This window comes from Acanthopagrus latus, chromosome 23 (genome assembly GCF_904848185.1).
Source record: "Acanthopagrus latus isolate v.2019 chromosome 23, fAcaLat1.1, whole genome shotgun sequence".
NCBI lineage: Eukaryota > Metazoa > Chordata > Actinopteri > Spariformes > Sparidae > Acanthopagrus > Acanthopagrus latus.
In genome coordinates, this window is record NC_051061.1 from 5423210 (window position 1) to 5445188 (window position 21979).

The 21979-nt window shown below is 43.6% G+C and overlaps 3 protein-coding genes and 1 long non-coding RNA gene across 6 annotated transcripts; 1 reads left to right on the forward strand and 3 right to left on the reverse strand.

Annotated features, from left to right (window-relative positions):
- Positions 1-443: 443 nt before the first annotated feature.
- Positions 444-21958, reverse strand: ankrd54 (ankyrin repeat domain 54). Of its 2 annotated transcripts, XR_005073024.1 has the most exons (9): positions 21244-21958; positions 20690-20737; positions 20491-20589; positions 20088-20159; positions 19786-19833; positions 18502-18626; positions 18286-18393; positions 17505-18106; positions 444-460 (listed from the first exon to the last, which is right to left on the reverse strand). XR_005073024.1 is itself a non-coding variant. In XM_037089966.1 (8 exons), exons 1-8 carry the CDS (start codon positions 21632-21634, stop codon positions 18032-18034), a joined length of 966 nt encoding a protein of 321 aa, XP_036945861.1. In that variant the 5' UTR covers positions 21635-21958; the 3' UTR covers positions 16252-18031. The 2 variants fall into 2 exon arrangements, 1 of the variants encoding a protein (XP_036945861.1); XM_037089966.1 differs by lacking the exon at positions 444-460 and having other exon boundaries at positions 16252-18106.
- On the forward strand, positions 610-5274 carry LOC119014623. The gene is made up of 3 exons (XR_005073025.1): positions 610-1250; positions 1405-1564; positions 5175-5274. It is a non-coding gene; the product is annotated as an uncharacterized LOC119014623 (long non-coding RNA).
- Positions 5684-10484, reverse strand: si:dkeyp-69e1.8 (uncharacterized protein LOC100001340 homolog). The gene is made up of 3 exons (XM_037089965.1): positions 10274-10484; positions 9732-9880; positions 5684-8048 (listed from the first exon to the last, which is right to left on the reverse strand). The coding sequence occupies exons 1-3, from the start codon at positions 10290-10292 to the stop codon at positions 7206-7208; spliced, it is 1011 nt and encodes a 336-aa protein (XP_036945860.1). The 5' UTR covers positions 10293-10484; the 3' UTR covers positions 5684-7205.
- Positions 11317-16094, reverse strand: hmgxb4a (HMG box domain containing 4a). 2 transcript variants are annotated; one of them, XM_037089962.1, is made up of 13 exons: positions 15985-16094; positions 15152-15256; positions 14908-15044; positions 14671-14746; positions 13986-14573; positions 13688-13891; positions 13383-13561; positions 13128-13209; positions 12970-13034; positions 12771-12867; positions 12489-12652; positions 12226-12348; positions 11317-12023 (listed from the first exon to the last, which is right to left on the reverse strand). In XM_037089962.1, exons 2-13 carry the CDS (start codon positions 15186-15188, stop codon positions 11979-11981), a joined length of 1797 nt encoding a protein of 598 aa, XP_036945857.1. In that variant the 5' UTR covers positions 15189-15256; positions 15985-16094; the 3' UTR covers positions 11317-11978. The 2 variants fall into 2 exon arrangements, with proteins under 2 accessions (XP_036945857.1, XP_036945858.1); XM_037089963.1 differs by lacking the exon at positions 15985-16094 and adding an exon at positions 15784-15949.
- Positions 21959-21979: the final 21 nt, after the last annotated feature.

Consider the following 21979-nt stretch of genomic DNA (forward strand, 5'->3'; position numbering starts at 1 on the left):
TCAAGATCTGCATTGAGTTAAGGCAGTGTTGCAGCAGGAATAATACACCCCCCCCTTAAAAAAGAAACCCTGTAACAGAGCTGAAGAGCGAGAGTGTGCATGCGTGTGATTGTTTGCGTGTGCGTGCGTGTGTGCGACCAAACCACAGGCTGGTGTCCCTTACAGAGAAGAGGGGTCTCTGCTGACGGTTCAAACACAGCACCATGCCCCCAGCTTCAAACAGTCCCCCCCAACCCCCCACCCACCAAACAACAAGAAAGAAATCATCGCACCCACTTACAGCCAACGGCGCATGTCACTTAATGTGGACCACACCATTCATCAATTATGGCGAGATCAGGGGCCATCCAGCGCTCGCACCACAGCTCCACGAGTAGTAAGCTGTCTTCAGTATCCCCCCCAACACCACCCCCCACATACACACACACACACACACACACACACACACACACACACACACCTCCCCTACTGCGCTCAAAGCCCATCTGTTGCAGGAGGTGTGGTGTGAGACCGCTAACTCCTCGGAGCTGTCACACAAACACAGCTCCGGCTCTGCGTCTCTCTCTTCTCGCCGGGTTACCTCCGCATCCTCCCGCGGATCCCGCGCGTTAAGCTCCCCAACAGCTCGCTCCTTCCTCTTCCTAATGTAATTGCCACCCTCGTCCGTCCACACCAGCCCGGCTCCCCCCCGTACACTCGCTGTTTACAGCCCCACAGTAGGCTGTTAGACACACACGGGGGCCTTAAAGACCCTCCCGCTCCGTGCGCGCAGACCCGAGTCCGACTGGAACTCATTTGGTGTCGTCTGATTCTGACGTCTCACCAGGGGGCCACAATTTCTTTTGCTTTCTTTCATTTTTTTTTTTGTATCCAAGTGACAGAACGTGTGTTAAGGTTTGTAAGGCTGAAAATGGAATGACACAAATGTGGCGACCATATTTAGAGTTTTCCCTTTTAAACAGGCACGATGACGGCAGGGCGTGCAAACCTGAACCAGACCACACAACATTACCCGAGCCTCTCCTCTCCTCCTCCTCCTCCTTTGTCTTCTTCTTCTTTTTCTTCTTCCTCTTCTTCTTCTTCTTCTTCTTCCCTTAATGTCTCCGTCCATGAGAGGACTTCCTCCCGCACATCTGGACAGGGCTCATCAGGCCGACCCGGCGTGAGGGGATGAAGGGTGACTCTCCTGCTGGCCGGTTCACCCAGCGCACCTCGGTCCTGTCCTCTCCCCAAAAGCGCCACAGCTGCTGGTACATGAGTGTGTGTGTGTGTGTGTGTGTGTGTGTGTGTGTGTGTGTGTGTGTGTGTGTGTGTGTGTGTGCATGCGTGTCCATTGCAACCCCAAGCTCAGCAGCTGTGTGTAATTTTGTATTCATGTTGTCTGGGGGCTTCTTTCCTGTTCAGATTCTTTTTTACTTGTTCTCTCACCGTCCTGACACCTTGCTCCGTGTTCCGGTCGGATCATGGATCCTGTCAGCTGCTGCAGTGCTTCAGTATCTGACACCATCATCTGCAGCTTCTCTCCGAGCTTCTGTTAGTCAGGAGACGCGCTCATGCCTGTTTGGTAAGAATGAATTAGGATAAAGTTAACTTATTCTATAAATCAGTGCGATTTCTGCCAATCGCTTTTTTAAAAAAAATACTTTTACTAGACATTAGTGATTGCCCAAACACAAGAATGTGTACTCCAGGGGCTTCTTCCCCAGTTTCCTCAGGGTCTGAGGATCGATTGTAAATCAGTCAACTGTTTTGAATTTATGATTGAATTAAAGGATGTACTGAGGCAGCTGCGACACTCAACACCACAGGCTGCATGCTGGGAAAACCAGTTAGCGAGCTAGCAGAGGCGGCTAATATGAAGTTAGCCCGAAGAAGAGGACAAGTGGTTTTTAAAATCATTTTCTAAAAGCAGTTTTTAAGCAATAGTTAAAAGTGTTTGCTAAAAGTTTTAGTTAGCATTTTCAACCACATATACATTAGTTTTAGCTTTAAAGTAATGTACAAATGGTTGTAAACGCTTGCTAAAACCTTTAGTGAGCACTTTCAACCACTTAAATATAAGTTTTAGCTTAAAAGTAATGTTTAAGTGGTTAAAATCTATTATCTTCAACAAATTTACACAGTGCTTTTGGCTTAAAAAGTTAAGGATAAATAGCTGAATAAGTTAGCTATAAGTAATGGCTGATTATTGAAAATATAAGCCAAAAGTTCAAGATTATTGATTATTATTAGCCTATTTAAAAGGTGGTTGAAAACGGTTGAAATCTAAAATAAATAAATAAATAATACAGTAAAAGTAAAACCGTAAAAAACATTAGTATCATTTTAAAAAATGGCTAAATGGTTGAAACTGTCTGGATAAGTTATTAAAAGTTAGTTAATATTAACAGATGAACAGGTGAAGTAGTTAAAAGTAATAGATGAATGGTCAAAAGATGGTGACATCAGGGCTGCTCAAAGTGGGGCCTGTGGGACAAAGATGACCCACAGTGAGGACTGATTCTACATTCTACAGAGAGAAATAAATAATAATAATAATAATAATAATAATAATAATAATAATAATAATAATAATAATATAAACTATAAAAGGAATTGCTGATAATGTTGGTTTTATTGTGAGCTAAAATGCTATTTAAATATGTAGGGCCCCTAATTATGATTATTTATGTGTGCAGGAAGTCAATTAAAGGAAATCGGGGTCCAACAACTACTGAAACCATGAGAGCCAGAGATTATTCTGTCAATTGTTCCTTAAGTCATCAACACAGGAGAGAAAAGTTAAATCACACTTTCCTCTCAGGGCTTCTATATCGTACCATTTTGCAGCTTAACATCACAATACAGGAGGTGTGTGTGTGTTTGGCCTGTGGTCCATTTTAAAGTTTTAGGTTTGTTTAAAGGTTTGGACACTTCTGAGATCAAGCTGAGGAGCTGACATCTGACATCTATACTGCTACTAGTTACAATGCAAACTGGACAGAACCAAGCTGACATCCAAACTGTATGAAACAATATCCCTGGTTATATAGTTCACAGTCTTAAATATCATCCAGTTTGACATTAGTTCATAAGCACAGATTTGGAACATGACTGGTGTTTATTAAGAGCACCTCACTTCTTCTAACGGTGCTGAAGAGGTGTATGTCTAAAAATATTCTGACTCTCTAAGTATTAACAATTATTTTCAAATACATTTGGACAATTTATTTATGACTTCTTGTGGAGTACAATAACTACACTAAGTAAATAATAAATACAATGAGTCATACTTTCATTGTATTTTGTTTTCTATGACATCCTCAGCAATTTGTCATATAAATCCATGTTGGAAACACACACACACACACACACGCACAGACAGACAGACAGATGTACACAAACACACGGTCGGATGGGGCAAGCATTGCTTCATAAACAATTGCAGCCACACACGCTCACGCCATGAAAACAGCACTAATGGGAAAAAGATGAGAGGGCTCACAGCGAGCACACCCAGACGGAGGAGCAGAGAGTCGGCTGTTGGACACCGCCGCCTCAGCCCTGCTGGCACAACCCTGACAGCCTGGGATCAGATATGAAGACCGCTGCCTGAGGTCACACTGTTAACTAAGTCCGCTCGGATTGCGAGGGTGAATATTATACATTTGATCTCTGTGGCGTTCGTGGGTTATTTTAATTTCTCTCTCGTGGATCTCGGTGCCTTCAGTTCTACCCGTTTGGTGCACGCAGTTTATTCTTGCAACTGCTGCATTCCTAACTTAACATACTGCTGCAATTTTCAGCACAATTTAAATGTCTAAAAATTATAAATCAATTGCAAATCATTTTTTCAAATTATGAGATAACTTGGAGCATATTATTGTCCTTTTACTACTTAAAAAGTCCTGATTCTGCTCTTTTGTTAGGAGTTCTTAACAGTTCTGACTTGTTTGAATTAATCAAACTGATTCAAAAATTGAGTTTAAATGCACAGATGAGAAATAATGAATGCTCAAAGTCAGTAAAAAAAAAAAAGAAAAAGAAAAAAATGTCCAGAACTATCATCAGTGTGAAGGCACGCAATGATAAAGTGTGATGTCCATGTAAAACCAGCAGCGAGAGGAAACGGCCCCTGTGCTGTTAAGGAAAAACTGTGTCATCTTGTTTATTTTCCTTTGGTTCGCTGTCTTTTCCAGCCCATAGGGCGCGATGATAACAGAAAAATATTGCGGCGTCCACGTCCTCACAGTGGACGGCCCCTCCAATCCGGCGAGGGACCACAAAGGCCCCTGGAACAACATTTTTGCTGCGAGGGAGAGGAGCAGGAGTTACAGCCTGTGTGTTAATGGTGGCTCACTGGTGATTCCCTCACATGTTTGTTCAGATTTTGGCTCTGCTTATACACACAGGCACAAATCAACTCCCTTTTTTTTCCCTTCTCTCTCTCTCTCCCTCCGTCCTGATGGTGTCTCATCTTCCAGAACTGATATTGGCTGCTGCCGACACTCTTTTCTCTTTCTGCTGGCCTCAGATCTGTGCTACTCCTGATCTCAGGATACTTTTCGCGTCCCGTCTCCTCCTGAAGAAACAAATTCACCTCCAAAGAAATTCTCATTAATTTCTCCCTGTAATGCCGACTCTATCGCTTCTCCCTCCCGTCTTCATAAGCGATGTGTATCCGCTAAGACTGAATAATATTTGGACAGGTGTTCTCTCATATACATTAACTTCAAGGGGGCCAGTGTGCCGTTTCACTGCAGTTTCATAAAGAGAGAGAGAAGAAGAAAAAAAAGCAGCATATCCCGGCTGGTGGATTGTTAAACCGGCACTGTATACTGTAGCCTATACTGTATGTGTAATCCCTGACAATAAAAAACTGTTTAGCACTAATTTTCCTTTACTTTTAAAACCTTTTTCCCCCCCTGTTTCAGACAACTGTGGAGGCCACATCTGGAAGACAGATGTAGTCCCAAAAGCTTATTCTCTGCCTTTGACTCCCTCTCTCTCTCTCTCTCTCTCTCTCTCTCTCTCTCCTCTCCCTGGCATTCACTGCTTCTCACTCACTCTCTCCCAACTCTCTCTTTCTCGTGTCTCTCCCTCCCCTCCACTCTCTTTTTGGGAAACATGAGCGCTGGGCTAATTCTCTCTCTCTCTCCCTCTCTCTCTCTCTGCCTCCCCTCCCTCCCTCCCAGCCCGGCCGCCGGACCACCCACATTCGGAAACGCCTAGCTGTTCCTGAGGCAGAGCCGGCGGCAGTTTAGAGAGAGAGAGAGAGAGAGAGAGAGAGAGAGACAGCGACAAGGGAAGAGAGATGTAAGGATGGGTTATGACTGACGGTTTTAGCAGAGTATCAATTACATCAATGTCAAAGCCATAACCTGCCATTGTGTGTGAAGGAGGACAGAGCCTGGGAGAGAGAGAGAGAGAGAGAGAGGCGGCTGCCTTACAGCCTCGGCTGAGTTTAAACGCAGCACCAGTCCCGCACCGTTGTTTTCTGCACCACAGCTAACTTTGTCCACTGACTTCAGACTGCAACGCACAAAAAAAAACAAAAAAAAAAATCACTAAATTCACATGCTCAGAGACCTGCTTTTAGTGAATGCTGGGCACTTTTAAATTAAGACGCATTTTTCCAAAAATCTGCTTTCTAGAATTAAAACATCTCGGAGAAGAAAGAAGGAAAGAAAAAAAAACAGTGGAATGTACTTAAAACACCAGCTTTTATTTGCTTGGGAGGCAGTAAATAATTATCTTTCAATTCAGCTCATACGTGTAAACTCTGATGTAAGGGTCAATGGCTCCCCCCTGTGGATGCTTCATGGTATTACCTCTTTATAAAAGTTTTTTTTCCACTTTGTAAACAGTCTAAAATAGGTTTGAAAGGTTGATACTGATAAGATTTCAGTGGTTGATAAATAATGTATTGTGTACTTACAGATCTAATAACCCGCCTATAAGGACAACTTGTGTGTTGCCATGTTCTGAAGAGTCTTTTTGGCTGGTGTACAGTTTTAGTTTTTAGTTACTCGATAATTTTTAGCAGTGGATAAACTCTCCACTTTTATGTGAAAGAGCTTTCTAATAATGACAAACCCACACACAAGTATTGCCTGTTTCAGCAGTTCCTCTCAGCTCTGTGGAGCTTTGTTTAGTGTTTTTCAGCCCATTGTTTTGTTTTTTAGTTTATTTCCGGACCCCCAACTTTATTCTATTGGTTCCCTCTCACAGGTTGGTGTAGAGCTAAAACCGGGAGTTAATCTGGACCCGTGTTAATCAGATGGCCAGATAAGAGGAAACAGACAACTTGAATTTGCATAGTAAAGCAGGGTTTATAGGCAACTGATCGAAACGCTGATGGTGTTTTATGATGCAGATGACACAGCAGCAAACTCTGCACTTTCACAAGCAGACAGGAGCGCCTCCCTGTGGAGATCTCTGTCCTGATTGGATAAAGTGGGCGGGGATAGCAGAAAATATCTTTTCTCTTCTACTGTATAAGGAGAGACAAAGGTCACTGACCCAACACTGACAGTGATTAATGTCAGAATAAAGAGCTATTTAACAATTATTGTAATAAAAATATCACTGACAGCAGCTTTAAAGCAAAAAAAAAAAAAAAAAAAAAAAGACCCTAACCCTCGTCTATGGTCAGTTAAAAAAGGTGACAGCTCACTGACAAGTTTGTATTATCACCATAAAGGACGGTGTAATGTCAGTGGGGTGTTTTACAAAGCTTGTTTCTGCTGCTCCCAAGTGGCCAAAAACCCAAAATAGCAGGTTGACATCTGCGGACATAATGGAGCACTGTAGCAGAACACGACTTGATTAATCATTTGCATTTAGAACATGTTCCGAATAAGTTCAGCTGTCAAGATGAATAACTAAGCTAACTGAAAAGAGCTAGAGGAACTTACACACCAGCCAAAAGGGATTTTCAAACCTGGCAACCCATCTGTTGCTCTAATAAAGACTTATTACTGATCTATGAAGCATGCTTTATTAATTATTAACAAGCCATTAGATAATACAGTTCATACAGCTTGCTTCACTAGAAAGTGGTGCACATCTAGAAGTAGAAAACTGGTGCTTGGTGGTCAAACATAAATATTGTTTCAGGAATTGCTAGCTGGCAAGCTAATAGCTCAGGAATACACTGGTGGGTGTGCTGAATACAGTGGAAGGACTTTAAAGTGCAACCTAATGCATAAACACCAGACTATCCCTCATTTAGTTTTCTGTGTGTGTCTTCTCTTCACCTCAGTAGCCACCGATCCCACAGTGGCCCCCATCATACCTCCGAATGGCCCTCCCACAAACAGGCCCACCAGGGCTCCCAGCAGGGCCTCCCTTCTCACAAAGGAGGGCAGCCACTTGGTCCAGCACGTCAGCTTCTCCCACAAGACCCACAGAAACGAGGGAGCGGCGGAGGAAGGAGAGACGCCGGCGGAGGGGAAGATCCTATCCACATCCACATCCAGGTCATCGACGCTCATCTCCGCCTCCTCCCGTGCTGCTTCCATTTCCTCCTCTGTCACGTCGTCCTCCGGTGGGGACTCCTCCTTTCCTCTCCTCTGCCTCACCATCTCCACCTGCCTTCCCCTCACTCTCTCCTCGGCCTCCTGGTACAGAGGGCAGCTGAAGTGTTGCGTCCCGCTCTCCGCCACAGCCTGCTCCACCTTCTCCAGCAGCTCCTCCACAAGTTTCCCCACCGCCGCTCCTCCGCTGCAGGTCTCCAGGGTGTGGTAGCGGTCGCCGCATCTCTCCACCAGCTCCCCGAGGTCCTTCCGCCAGGCCACGAGGTAATCCTCCAGCCTCTCGTCCTCGTCCAGCTCCTCGGTGTGGGTGAAGAGTATGATGGTGTGCGTTCTGACCGCGGAGGGGCCGAACAGCTCCGTCAGGACATCCAGCGCCTTGGCCTCTCCATCAGCTGGCTGGTTCACAGGGACACACAGCAGGAAGGCATGTGGACCAGGAGTGGATAAGGAGATAAAGGAAGATATGTGTCTTCTTCTTTCTGCTGGGTCGCAGTGTGAGTCGAACCAGGCTGGACTCGAGACTACCACCACCTGTAGAGGAGTGACACAAGCATCAAATGAAGGTTGTTTTTCTTGCTTTTGAGGCATGTTAATGCTACAAATGATTGTCACTGTCACAGAATAGTGTTGTATTTCTGGGGGGGTTTTTTTGTTTTTTTTTCACTTTTGCTGACTGCTGGAGCAGTCAGGTTACATTACACGTATATTTACATGTCAGTTGTTTTTGTCAGGTCTCATATTTCATGTTTTTCTTGTATTTTTGCAGTCATTAACCTTTCAGGTGACCCCTTTGCACAGGTAAGGTGTGTCTCTGAGCTTGTTTCATGCCTGAACAAGGGCTGAAGTATGTGGATGGAAGCAAGTATGTATATAAAAATATGTGTATATATTTAATTTACTAACTTTTGTCTTTGTCTAAAGATAAATGTCAATCACCTATTAATCATGAAAACAAGAACATGTATTAATATGCAGAAACATTACTTTTCCCATTCATGAGATGTGATTTGGACATTATGAGCCTTTATTAAAGTTGTTTTGTTGTTTTAATATATTTTTAATATCAATGAGGTAAAAATACAAGTATTTTTGAATTAGAGAATAAACAAGCTATTCTCATAAGGTTCCAGGACACTGTTTGAAGCTAGAAAGGTGGCTGGGTCCGCCACATATAAACAAAGTGAAACAGAATGAAATTGTGTTGTCCTTTATTCTGAATTAGTTTACACTCTTTAGTTACCTCTCTATATAGCAGTTTGTATTACTTTACTCAGTTTGTATAGTTAGCAGTAGGGTCCAGCATTCCTGTGCTGGTCTGGAAATGCGCACATGATCCACAGGAAATGATGCACGCACTTACTGAATTAAATTTGGTAGACAAGAGATTGCGCAAGCGCACATTAAAGGTGCGTATGATGTAACCTGAGGCCGTGAAACAGCCGGTCCCAAGAGCACTACGAGAGTTTTAAAACAGGCACGTTTGTGTTGGCAGAGCTATCCAGAGTTATAAACAACATGTTTTTTTAGTGTTCTTTTGAATGTTAGACAGAGATTGATAAACATGCAACTGTAAGCAGACCTCAGGGAAATGTATCATCATTATGATTATAGTGTTACCACCAGCAACCACAGGTGATGCTAAATCAGCATGAACTAAGAACCCTCCACTAAAGATTACATCCTTGGATAAGGGATGAAGTGAATGTTGTGGCATATTAACTTGATGATGACAATAAACTGTGTGATACTTGGATTATAGAAGTGCACTACTGGGAAAGACATGTGAATCAGAGGAGTGTCTGAACAGACTAAATAATCAAACTCTCTTTGTTTCCATGACTGAATAAAATGAACACACAAACTGACCGTAAAGAACACAATTTCATTCTGTTTTACTTTGTTTACGTGTGGCAGACCCTGCCACCTTTCTAACTTACAACAGTGTTCTGCGGGCCTTATTTTCCGCTGAGAACAGCTTGTTTATTCTCTTATGTAAAAAAAAAAAATCAGATTCTTTATCCTTAGCAAAAACTTTGAGTTTCACTATGTAATGCCCCTTTACACTTAATTATTATGTATCTTTTGATATTCCCTTGCCTTTGCTGCTTCATATTCTAGAGGTTAACTTTAAAAAGAACCTTAAAAGAAGAGTTTTAAAGAAATACCTTCTCCCTGGAGCCATAAAGCCTTGTGCTGTGTGCATTTCACCCCTACCTGCCTGCCTGCAGCCTCTCCTCTGTGTTTGCTGCACTCCTGGGTGACGGCGGCTTCTGGGCCCTGCTGGGTGTCCTGCAGGCCCAGGATGGCGGAGACCGCTGACGCCTTCCCTGCCCCCGTCCGGCCGAGCACCACCAGCCTCAGCTCTGCCCGAGAGGAGACACCCAGCGGTGGAGACATGAGAACAGCTGTGGATCCAGCTCCATGTTGCTACAGGAGGCGTGCTATGTGTATGTGTGTTTAAGGAAGTTTTCAAACGCAATGGTGTCATTTTATCATGATAATTCTTGTGTCACGCATGTAAAAGTGTTGTGCTCTCTGCTTGGTGACAGCTGTCAGAAGATATAAACGCTATCATGGCACCATCACGCTTCCAAACTGTGGCAGCGCCCTTTGCAGCTGCTCTCCCCCCTCAGTCCGCACCGCATACCGACAACACGCAGATGAGAACCGCCCCTCCTGACTTTATCTCCTCTTATATATAAACCTCACAAACACAGCTATTAAAAACGACATGTTATAGAGACTTGCCAGCCTACCTGGTTGTGAAGCTGACATGACTGCTCCTGCTCGCTGCTGTACGTGTTTACTGCTGAACCAGGGATGGGTTGACTTCCTGGTTCCTGCGGGCTGACTCAGCCCGGTCTGTCCCCGCTGCTCTGGACTCAGGGCTGCTGTGGGGCCGCTAAAGCAGAGGCGCGCGGACCCTGAAGTGACTCAACACTTTTCTTTACTTTCCAGTCCACTTGTGTTCAGTTATACTTCATATTGCAGTATGATAAATTCCGAGCACGCAGCAAACACACGGATACGTAACAAATAAATAGCTACGTTGAAAATGTTCTCTTAGAGTCAATGTATGTCATCCCGAAACGAGGAAAATGTACTTAGATATTCAAAGTAGCCTCTTCAGTGAAGTGGCCCCGAGGCTAATGTAGCATTACATTATGACCTTAGCATCGGTCTAAGAGGAGCACTTCTCTGTTATAGTTGGTTGGGGTGAAGCTTATTGTGAACTTTGATGAGAAATGTGACAGTATTTCCAAGATTTCCCAAAAATGCACCATGAAATGTTTTAACCAGAAAAATTAAATTTTGACAATTAAGAAAGTAGTAGCCAATTTCCTTCTTTTATTTATACCAAAACATATTTTATAAGCTTTGTTTGTTTTGTCTGGCAAGTAAGCAGTAACTAAAGCTGATAGTTCTTGTGTAAATGTACTTTGGACCACTGAAGACATGACACCAGACTGTACAACCATGCTAGCAGCTCTGTTAGCTGTACTAAGGCTGCATTATGAGCTAAAGAATAACAATTCTACATGCCGATGTTAACCATATTCTAAATTGGGCATGTAAGCCTGCAAACATTTGATAATTACCATGACACAGACTGGAGAGGAAAGGAGTCAGCAGCTATTCAACCTCTGACCACCAAGTATGTCTATAAAATGACACGGTGATCCATCCAGATAGTTGGTGAAACACTTTAGTGTGCACCAAAAGGGATGAAACTACCAACCAGCATTTTGATCCCCACAGCCAAGCTGCTAACATGGCTAATAAAAGCGCAGAAGCTGAATTAGGGAACAGGTCATAATTTAATGCTGCCATTTCGTTAAATGTCCGACACTGATTCGTTTAAACAGCTCCTGATTACAACAAGGTAGCACCTAAAGGTGTTTTTGATCACTTTTGAAATTCTACAGTACAGTCAAAATCTAAACACTGTATGCACAGCAAAATATCAAATGTAAAAAACAGTAAGGCATGGCAGCACTTGTTACATGGTAAAAGAAAAACTTAGCAGGTGCCAAATATATTACATTATGTTGATGATGACGACCAAAAGTCAACGACTTAAATGTTCCTGTACATTTCCTTTTTAAAAAAAAAGAACAGTCATCCATCTCTTACACCAACAGTCAGTCCCACTTCACAGCTAAATAAACACATACATTCAATATTGTACATACAAGCATACACTCAATCATACAACTGCACACTGCACAGTAACAGTAAAACTAAGCTGACATGCCAAGAAAGGATTAACGTGTTCAGTAAAATGTTTCCTTTAAAAATATAACAATTAGAAAATTAAGAGAACAAGGTCTTTAAAAAAATACTTTAAAAACAAGTTGACGCTAGAAATATCTGGTTTTCAGATGCCAAGCAGTGGCTTAAATTAAAGTCCAAGGGTCACTCCTGCCAAACATGTTGACTTGCAAATCACTCCGTCTTCACTCACAGCCCAGGCATGATGTAGGCAATGTTGTCCAATGTATTCGACTGACGGAAGAAGAGCGAGAGAGAGCGTTTTGTCAGAAAATGGCACTGGTTTACATATACAACACCTGAATGTGTGCAAAGAAAATGTAGTCTATACAGAGGAAACTTGCTATTATTATTATTGTGAGGTAGACAAGTTCTAAAGCTGAAAACACCCACAGTTATATAATTCAAACATTAATTATATATGCTTATACTATACCAGGACGTTTCGAGGGCATCCGTTTAACTGTGGTATCTGTGCTGTGAGACAGGTCAGTGGTCCCAGCGCACATAAGATGGAGTCCAGAAGGACAGACAGACTCCCGGACACTGCCACCATCCCCTAACACAAAGAAACATCAGTCACATGAGTCAAATTCCAGTGCAATGTCATGAAACATCTCTGTATTACACTTAAAACACAGACACACTGTAAACTGGCCTGTAAACACAGTATGTGCATGCATGCCTGTTGAAACGTACCTCTGTTTCCTGTAGCCGATGCCCAATCAGAGACAGGGACTCTCCCAGGAGCTGCAGGTGAGCTGCTGCATCAATGGGATCCACATCTGGTACTCGAGCCGGGGATAGGGACACTGTGCTGGGCGCTCTGTTTGGTGACACCATCCCTGTTGCTGTTCCTACAACTGTCATGACGAAACATAATTGAGAGACAACGGAAATCAGTAGTGAGAGGATGAGGAGTTGAGAATCAGTAAATCTTCATCAGTGATTTGCAAACCTTCATATTACGCTCAACGTTACCTTTGCTTTTGGTCTCACTGGCGCTCTTGTGTTTGACTGTGGTGGCCTCAGCTTTGTTCTGTTTGTGCTGCAGATACTGAGCTTTCTGCCTCCAAACCTGCAGAACACACAACAGTTATTGAACCACCACAACTGAAAGCACAAACAGTGATACTCAAAAGCTTGACCAGGACTAATTACAAGTAAGGCAAAAACATACTAATTTGTCTTTCTCGGGCATCGCCTTCCACACCTCTGCCAACTTCTTGCTTAGCTCACCAAACACTGCGGATTAGACACAAAAGCATATTGTTTAAAATTTGTATTTTGGTGATATTTAAGAGCCTGATACGCTAATCAGTGCTTAGTGCTACCCACCTAGTCCGGGCTGTTCAGCATTTATGTTGACTCTGTACTCCTTACAAAACACCTGGTACGCTGATGTGTTCTTCTTCTTGGGCTAAAAGGGGACAAAGAAAAAAACACCAATAATGCAGAATGCACTTTTATCTTTATTTAACTCCAAAGGCAGCATCTGCAGGAGTGACTGAAGTATTACTTCAGATCTCTGGCACTCAAACCTCATTTTTCCAGGTTGACTTTTACAAGAAATAAGACTGAGCAGTATCATACCTTGTCTTTTCCCTTGTCATGCTTTTCTCTGTCTTTCTCCTCTTTCTTCTTCTTCTTCTCTGTCACTCCATCACTGCCTTGATGGTGGTGTGGAGGGACGGGTGTGCCCATGGCATACATTGGACCAACAGCGCTGTGAGTGACAGTGGGGTGGGAGTGGCTGTGGCCTCTAGATGAGTCTGGTGAGAGTGACATTCAAGGACAAAACAGTGGTAATCAACTATTCTATGGACACAATCAGCTCATGGATCAGTAAAATCAATTTTTCGGTACAACTACAAGATGTCAGCAAACAGTAAACTCACCACTAAATCCTTTGCTGTGCTTCTTGTCCTTTCCACTCTTCTCCTTGTCTCTGTCTTTCTCTTTGTCTTTTTTCTTCTTGCTCTTTTTGCTCTTCTTCTTCTTTTTTGACAGGTGTGTGTACGAATCATCTATAACCAGCTCGCCAGCCTCAAGTTCACCCCCAGACGAGGAGCTGTCATCCCCCATGCCACCTCCATAATGGCCTGTATGAAAGAGAACACAACAGTGGATATCAATAAAAACCAGGCGCACCAATAATAGCTACACTACATGGAATCCAATTTAGGGCAATCCTACCTTCCACCTCCACCTCCTTCCCCACTACAGGCAGCGGATCTCGACTCTGCTGCAGTTTCTTCTTGGGCATCTTTGACATCTGCAACCTGTCTCTATCCTTCTCTTTCTTCACACTTCCTTTGGAAGAGTGGGGCGTGAACGGGAAGCTCTCTCCCTCCTCTTTCTCTGGCGACATGATGAGCTTCATCTTCAGGCCATCCGCCTCACGCAACGTCAAGGGCTCCTCTTTGGGAGCTCCGCCGTGGAAAAGGGACGACTTGGAGGAGGACGAGGAGTGCTTCTTGGAGGAGGATGACGATGAGGACATGGGGCGGGAGTGAGAGAAGGATTGGCTCCCTTTGCTTCCACCACCGCTGCTGTTCTCTCGTTTGCGGTCCTTGGAAGAGTGCGATGAGAAGGAGGGGTACGAGGGCTTCTTGTGCAAGTGGGGACTGGGGTCTGAACCTGTGGCCAGAGGAGAGGTGATAGCCTGCAGGAGACCCATCGCTGTATCTGTCGGGTGGGAGGAGGACGGGGAGGAGAGAGTAGGGGAGCGGTCTGCAGACTTGTGCTTTTTCTTGTGGGGAGGTGGACCTGAACCATCGTGGTCTGACACAGGGACGATAAAGGAAAAGATAGATAAATACAAATGCAGTGTCATCCTTTGTGACAACATATGTTCATTACAACATATCAACATTCTCACCTCTGTAATAGTAGTCATCACTATGTTTCTTCTTCTTCTTGTGTGACTCCCCTCCAAGCATAAAAAGCTCTGAATCCTGATTTGGAATGACAAAAATATTTTCAATTAACAAATTCACAGACACATATGTCTAACATATTCAAATGTGTAATAACAACATGATCAGCAGCATAATATCTTGAAGCTTTCTGTGATATCATTTCCATAATGTCAGGCTAATGCAGAGTGAAATCTCACCTTAGGCCGTTTCTTGGAAGACTTTCGGACCTGAGCAGCGATCTCTTCTTCCTCCCTTAACAGGTCCTTGTATGACCTCCTCTTCTCTCTCTGGCTGCGACCAGCCACAAGGCCCCTGTCTCCTTCCATCCCCATATCTAGAACACACGAAATGCAATTTATAATCCTAGCTTCAAAAGCAAAATTGGGATTAACCAAGCCTGTACATCGGAAATGCAATTACATGCACTTCACATGCCATTACCCATTCCTCCTTTACTCTTGATCTCCTCAAAAGCCATGGCCCCTCCTTTGTCAACACGTATAGCTGTCACAGTCTGTCACTGACAACATTAGGCAGGATACTGACCTGTAATGTCAACCCCAAGAGAAAAAAAAAATTTAAATGCAGTTTAAAGTGACGAAAATAGAAATTATTCATTCTGGTGAAAACAACTGAGATCAGTTCAATGCAACACAATGACAATGAAGTAAAAAGCTTGGCCATTTTCCCGCATCTCATCACACGTTTCCATCAAAAACAAGGTAATTACACTTTAACAGGTACTTAGTTACTATAATGCTACAAGTAATCATGCTAAGTCCTGTACTGAGCAGGCTAAGCAGCACTGGATCTGCAGGTAAGCTTCACATAACGCGACTCAAAGTGGAGAAGTGCTCCATGTTTGGCTGCTTCCTCGCGAAAAGTGCCACTTGCGTTATATTACAATAATAAACAAAGTTCTCCGTCATCTACATTGGAGTACGATAACCTGATAGCAAAACAAATTCCCGCCTACTTTCATAAAGATACACAAACACACCCCCTCTCCATTTAGTTGGAGTCCCTAGCTTTCCCAACATTTCCAGCACCCGAATCCGTCTCGCCGCGCGTACCCTCAGCTCGCCGGTGAAGCCGGGCGAGGAAAGGCCGAGGCTTTCACCCACAGCCAGGCCGCGGTCGCCTCAAATGCACATAACACTGTGGTCTACATGCATTCAACTCTGCTCATGTCTTCCTCCCATGTGGGTGGTAGCATGTGTAGTTCACGAAGACCAGGAGGAGAGAAAAAAAATGTGTTTATTAGATATTACTACCTCTATGGGGTCTCCAATTTACGCGGGTCCGGCCGCCATCTTTTATTATCGGCAATACAACAATACGTGTCCACGCAGGGGAGGGGCTTTGGTAATACAGCCAATCAGCGTGCAGGATCAGCAGAGGAAACGTAGCCATATTAGCAGCACATTCGCTAACTCCGATCCTACTATCCAAGATACAACTGCCCAGGGCCCTCTCACTGAATATGTTGATAGTAAATAAGTATATTAATTCACCATTCATGAAAGACTACATTTCACAAATATAGCCAAACATACTGATTTATTGATTCACATACATCCATTTCCAAAGACAGCCAAATCATGTTTTACAGTACAGTTCACATACAAACATAACATGCAGTACAAGAAATGAAGGCAACAAGATACCAAGATGCTGTTGATAAGAAAACAGAAAATACAACAGTGAAAACTGTTTAATCGTTTTGGAGAATTTTCTCATAATTATCTCAGAACTTAGCAAATGATGGCAGGCAAAGAACATGATATCAGCACACTATGTGACCCACACACACAAACACACACTCACAATAGCCCCATTCACACTGCCCTTACAATGCGGTAATCATATGCCAATACTCTGCCTTTCAAGTTTCCGATGCGGAGAGGGTGGACAGTTTCGCTGTTGCTCTGATCCGCCTCCGGAGGTAGTATCAGAGCCGCAGCCGACGTCTGTGTGAATGGAAAGGCTGGTAGCGCAGAATAAGGGTGTCGGCCTTATGTTGTTCACAGATTGACAACTTAACAGATCCTTCACTAAACAAATAAAAGAGAAATGTCCAACACTTCAACCCACAAAGCAACATTACAGGACCAAACAGTAATGTGGTAACTGGTAGTGTCTTTGGCAACTTATGAGGACAAAAATATCCATACATGGAAAAGCCTCTGTCATCCTGTCTGTCCTACTGACTCTTGTCAGTGGGACATTTCTGCCTGAAAAACAGGGTCTATCCCTGGCAGCAGAGCCAGGCAATTCCCGCAGTTGGATGCCAGTGATTATGTGATGCAATTTAGAGCAAATAACTTTAACTGACCATGTCTTTGTCGCTTTCCACTATTGTGTTGTTGTAGTTAATGTCTCTGGCGACTTGTATTGAAAAACAGTCAGCCCTCCCCACGAGTGTAAGCCGGACATGGTCCCTTATCTACTGATGGCGATAATGTCATTATGCAATTTAGAGCAAAAAACGTTACCATGTCATTTTCCGGGACACATGGTGGGCCAGGATCTCAATCACGACATATTATAACTGCATCAAAATGTATAAAAGAGTCAGCCGATACATGTTTAGATTAACAGGTGGAAACCGAGAGAACACGCTGTCATGATGTGTACGTCATGCCTATTTTGATTCCTGCAGTCCTGTGTGAAAAGACACACTGGAACGGCTTGGGTTCAGTGCGAACAAACAAAGGCGGCATAAAGGCGAGCATTCGTTGCAGCCATAATGCAGAGTCTCTGTGTGAAAAAGGCCATATTCTCTTTTTCTCACACACACACACACACACACACACACACACACACACACACACACACACACACGGTAGAGAGCCGAGGTCCCACTTGACCTCAGGATTTTCTTCCTGTATATTTTTCCCTTAGGGGTTACTTTCATAATTTTTCCGAAGAGCTTATGTGTGATCTGTCCATAGGCTAAAGGAATACCTACCACAAAACAGTAATTGGCTTTAGAATTTGGGCAGCTTTTCATTCTAACCAACAACATATTTGTGAGCATTTTAAGCAAATTGGTCTAAGCCGCAGTAACACTATCAAAACCTCATCAGAGATGTAAATGCTAACAGGATGCTCATCATCTTTTCTTGGTTGAGATGATAAGGTGATTAAGTCTTACTTTCCGGTGCAGGAGCTCCGCAGATAAATATTTAATTTGGAATATGGACAGAAAACCTCCCAGCAATATAGTTTAGCGTTTGCTCGTCCTGCCAAGGTAACTGGAGCAGAAACTTCCTTTTAGAAGGAGCAGGACTTCAGCTCTCTGTACACTTCCCCTATACACTACCTATCCCCCAAATTCTGTTTCTGTAAACTGAGTGATGTAAAACTGGCCAACAAATCTGTCACCTCGTCCACCTGAAGAAAAAAAAAGAAAAAATACATACAACCATGTATTAATTAATTACAGTGAAATTACAATTACATATTTATTGCATGCAAGTCTAAAAACACACATTTAAATTTACTTTCACCTACGTTTCTGTTTTTATGCATGTCAATCTGATAAACATTAAAAGTGAGTATGTGGGTCTCACCTGCTCTTTGGTGCGTGTGTGCTGCAGCCGTGTGGAAATATGCTCCAGCCTCTCTTTAGCTTCACTCTGACCCATTAAATTCAGGTATTCCCTCAGCATTTGAATGATCTGAAAGGGAAAGTCGGGCATAAAAACCTTCAGCATTCCTACAACAATTTGGATCCATCCAAAACCCCAGAGTCTTGACTCACTAAGCCAGGCAAGTTAATTATCTACCTGTGTGACTTCCCCTCTCAGGGTTTCTAAGCTGCGTGAATCTCCCTCCTGCAGAATATTAAGCTTGGAGCGCGCCAGATGCAGAGGGGTCCTTCCAGCGCGGTCGAGGGCGTCCACACGGGCTCCTTAACAGAGACAATAACAGCACAAATCTCTGAGTAACACATATTTATTAAGTGGTCTCAATAGATTGTCAACTGTTACTGAACAACAATCATACTCTATGGAGTTTATTAAAGCAACACCATGTTGAAATTGTTTTTTGGTGAAATCAGGCAACCCCCACAGTTTGAGTACAACACCGCTGTCGCAAGTAGAAATCCCAGGTCTGTAATATTTTGTCAGCTGTAACATAGGTGCTAACTACAAAAACAACACTCATTACGTCCTAACAATGTTTTAAATTGAAAACTTAGGTTGAAGTAAACGTATCTAATGCTGTGATCCCACACTCTCTCTGAGGGTAAAAGTGCAAAAACAAGTGATGGGGTGGCTGAGACAGAGACGCCGTTCACTCTACTACAAGACACTGAACCATCAACATGATTTTGGAGTTGTCAATTTAAGGTAAAAGAGGTTCCATACTGTTTCTTTGACTCTGATGGGTGACTCAGTGATGTTATAAATTAGGAACATCATTCAAAATCTTTTGAAATATAAATGTATTTTTAAAGTGTAACATATAGACTAGCTCCAGAACATTATGTGGTTACAGTCCTGCACCTGAACAATATTTTGACGGGAGTGTTATAATTTACTTTAAAGCAAACGTCTGTCTTTTGTAAGCCGCGCAGGGAATCGGGAGTTATTGGAATTTTACCAGAGCCACAGAAGAAGTTTTTTTCTGATTGGCTGACATCCAATCGGAATATATACTAGGACACTGAAAAAAAAAAAAAAGCATCTCAAATGTTTAATCACCATTCTCAATCAGTGCTTGTTGTGGCCTGCATTTTTTAAAATGTAATTTTGAATCATTAAAAATTTTAAAACTTAAAACTTACTTTTAAAAAGTATCCTGGGTTCTTGGCAAGTTTTTGGCAAGACACCATGGCACAGGTAGGGTAACCTTACATGAGAAGTCTGTTTTGGAAATTTGGTGCAAAGGATTACCCTCCTTTATGCATTACGCTTTACACCTATGCTCAGTGTTTAAATGCATAACTCCAAAGTGAAAAGAATAATTGCTCCACTTTATTTTCAACTAACTCAAAAGAGCTCTCCTGTAATGGAAGACTGTGAAACATGTATACACAAAGTATTCCAACACTACAGTGGTCTCACCTCCTCTCAGCAATGTGGTGATCACAGGCACATGGTTGGTACAGGCCGCTGCAGAGACACAAGGTAAAATGGGCACGTTGCAACACAAAACACAAGAACAGAACTGCCTTAAAACACTTGTTGCATGGGAAAGAAAACTTCACTGAAATGTTGCTTCATCTTATTCTGCAGTATACCTGATCATTTAAACGCATGTGAGCGTCAAGCAGCTGCACTCTTATGTGTCAAAGTGAAACCACACTCACATGCAATACTGACCACAGCGCTACAAGTTTCACAGCATGGCGATTGTTTTCTCTTACCCAGATGTAGGGGGGTATTGCCCAGACTGTCTCGCTGGTTGGGGTCAGCGCCGTGGCTCAGCAACAGTTGCACTACGGTCATAAAAAGAGATATTTGAAACAAGGATATCTTCTAAAATGCAGTTGCGATGACGGGAAGTGTAGGAAGTACAACTGCTGCAATTGAAAACAATAACTTCACCAAGGAAGGACTAAATCTATGGTTCTAATTTAAATGTGGGAAGTGCATGACTGCTTGACTAATATCTTCATCATTCAGTGATGCTAGAACCGGATGGACTGCAGCTAGCATGGTGGCTTACACCCTAATCTTCAAACTGCATGATGCTCTCTCTCCAACCATCCAGCTGCATTGTACATAATTTCCCATGATACTGTCATCCCGTTCTTATCACCAACCTACCGATGCTCTCATTGCCATTGCAGGAAGAGAAATGGAGGGCTGTCCTTCCCTTGTCATCGGCTGCACACGGGTCAATGTCATCTTGCAGGAGCTTTCGGACTGGAAGAACACAGCTTTTATTAGCAAAACACAGCCACAAATCATCCTTAACTCACCCCACGTGTGAGGCGGTTTCATTGCATCCCATCACGGCCCGTACCTGTGTCAATGTCGTTGCTGTTGGCCGCCTCCCTCAGTCTTTTCACAGCTGTGGAGATAAAACATTCAAAGTGACCAACAGGTATGTAAATTCAGCTTTATGACTGAAGGACGGTCAGGTTGCATGGCGTCAGATCAACAAAGGCATCAGTCACAAGAACACCAGCTCAACTTTACAGAGAGGTACTTGTTGAACAGACACATGGCAGTGATATTAAGAGGGGACACTGGAGCTGACTGGCTGCATTACACTGTGACAGACCTTCATCACCTTTACCTGTCCGTTAAAAGGTAGCTTACCCTTAATATTGTAAAAAAAAAAAAAAAAAAGCACCACGTTCTCATACACCTAGCATGACGTCACATAAACAAATTGAGATACCAATAAAAACTACGTTATTACAAAAGTTAGCATGGATTTTTGAAGCTGAACTTACAAATATAACAAACGCCTAGCTATACAAACACACACACACACACACACACACACACACACACACACACACACACCTTTGTTTACTTTACGCATTAACACACAATATAACAGCCCCTTACCATAAATATCTTTGCCAATAGGACCGAGGTTCCGCACCACCCTGTGCTGCCGCCTGGCCCTGCTCCCCGTCATCTTCCCCAGCTTGCTCGCCACCACACCGGAGCCAAGCTCGGCTCGTCCCGGCTCCCACAACAAGTGCAGGTACCTGAGTTCCTTGTCGTCCCTCTGTCCCACTCGACCCAACACCACCTTTCCCTCCCCGGTGCCGCTTATCCCGAACCCGACGGCGGCTGTACCCCCGTCGTCCATCCCCTCCACGTTACCCCGCTGCTCTCCGTCCACCGCCTCCTGGGTCCCGTCTTCGGCTCCGGGCTCCAGCATGTACTCCCCCTCGGAGCTGGAGCGGTCATTGTCCGAGGCTGTTGCAACGATTGGGCTCCAGCCGTCCATACTTTATCGTGACATATGGATGCTGTGTTTATACTACACTCGCTGCACACGGTCCTCGCTGCTCCAGCCAAAGCAAAAAGGAAACAGCCGTCATTAATATCGGGAATCCACTTTGAATACGGTATCCGCTCCGTCAGCGTCGCCTGGGGTCATTGCACGGCACGTCAGCTCTCAAACTCCCCCATTAGAATCTTTCCAGCCCGGGTAATTTGCAGTATTTTGTCAGCACTCTTCTTTCACGGCACCAAAATGTCCCCTATTTCACATTTTCCATTTCATCGTACTGGAGTAGTAAGAGTCACACCCATTGTGCAGTCAACAGCCCCAGAGCGGCCACGACCAATC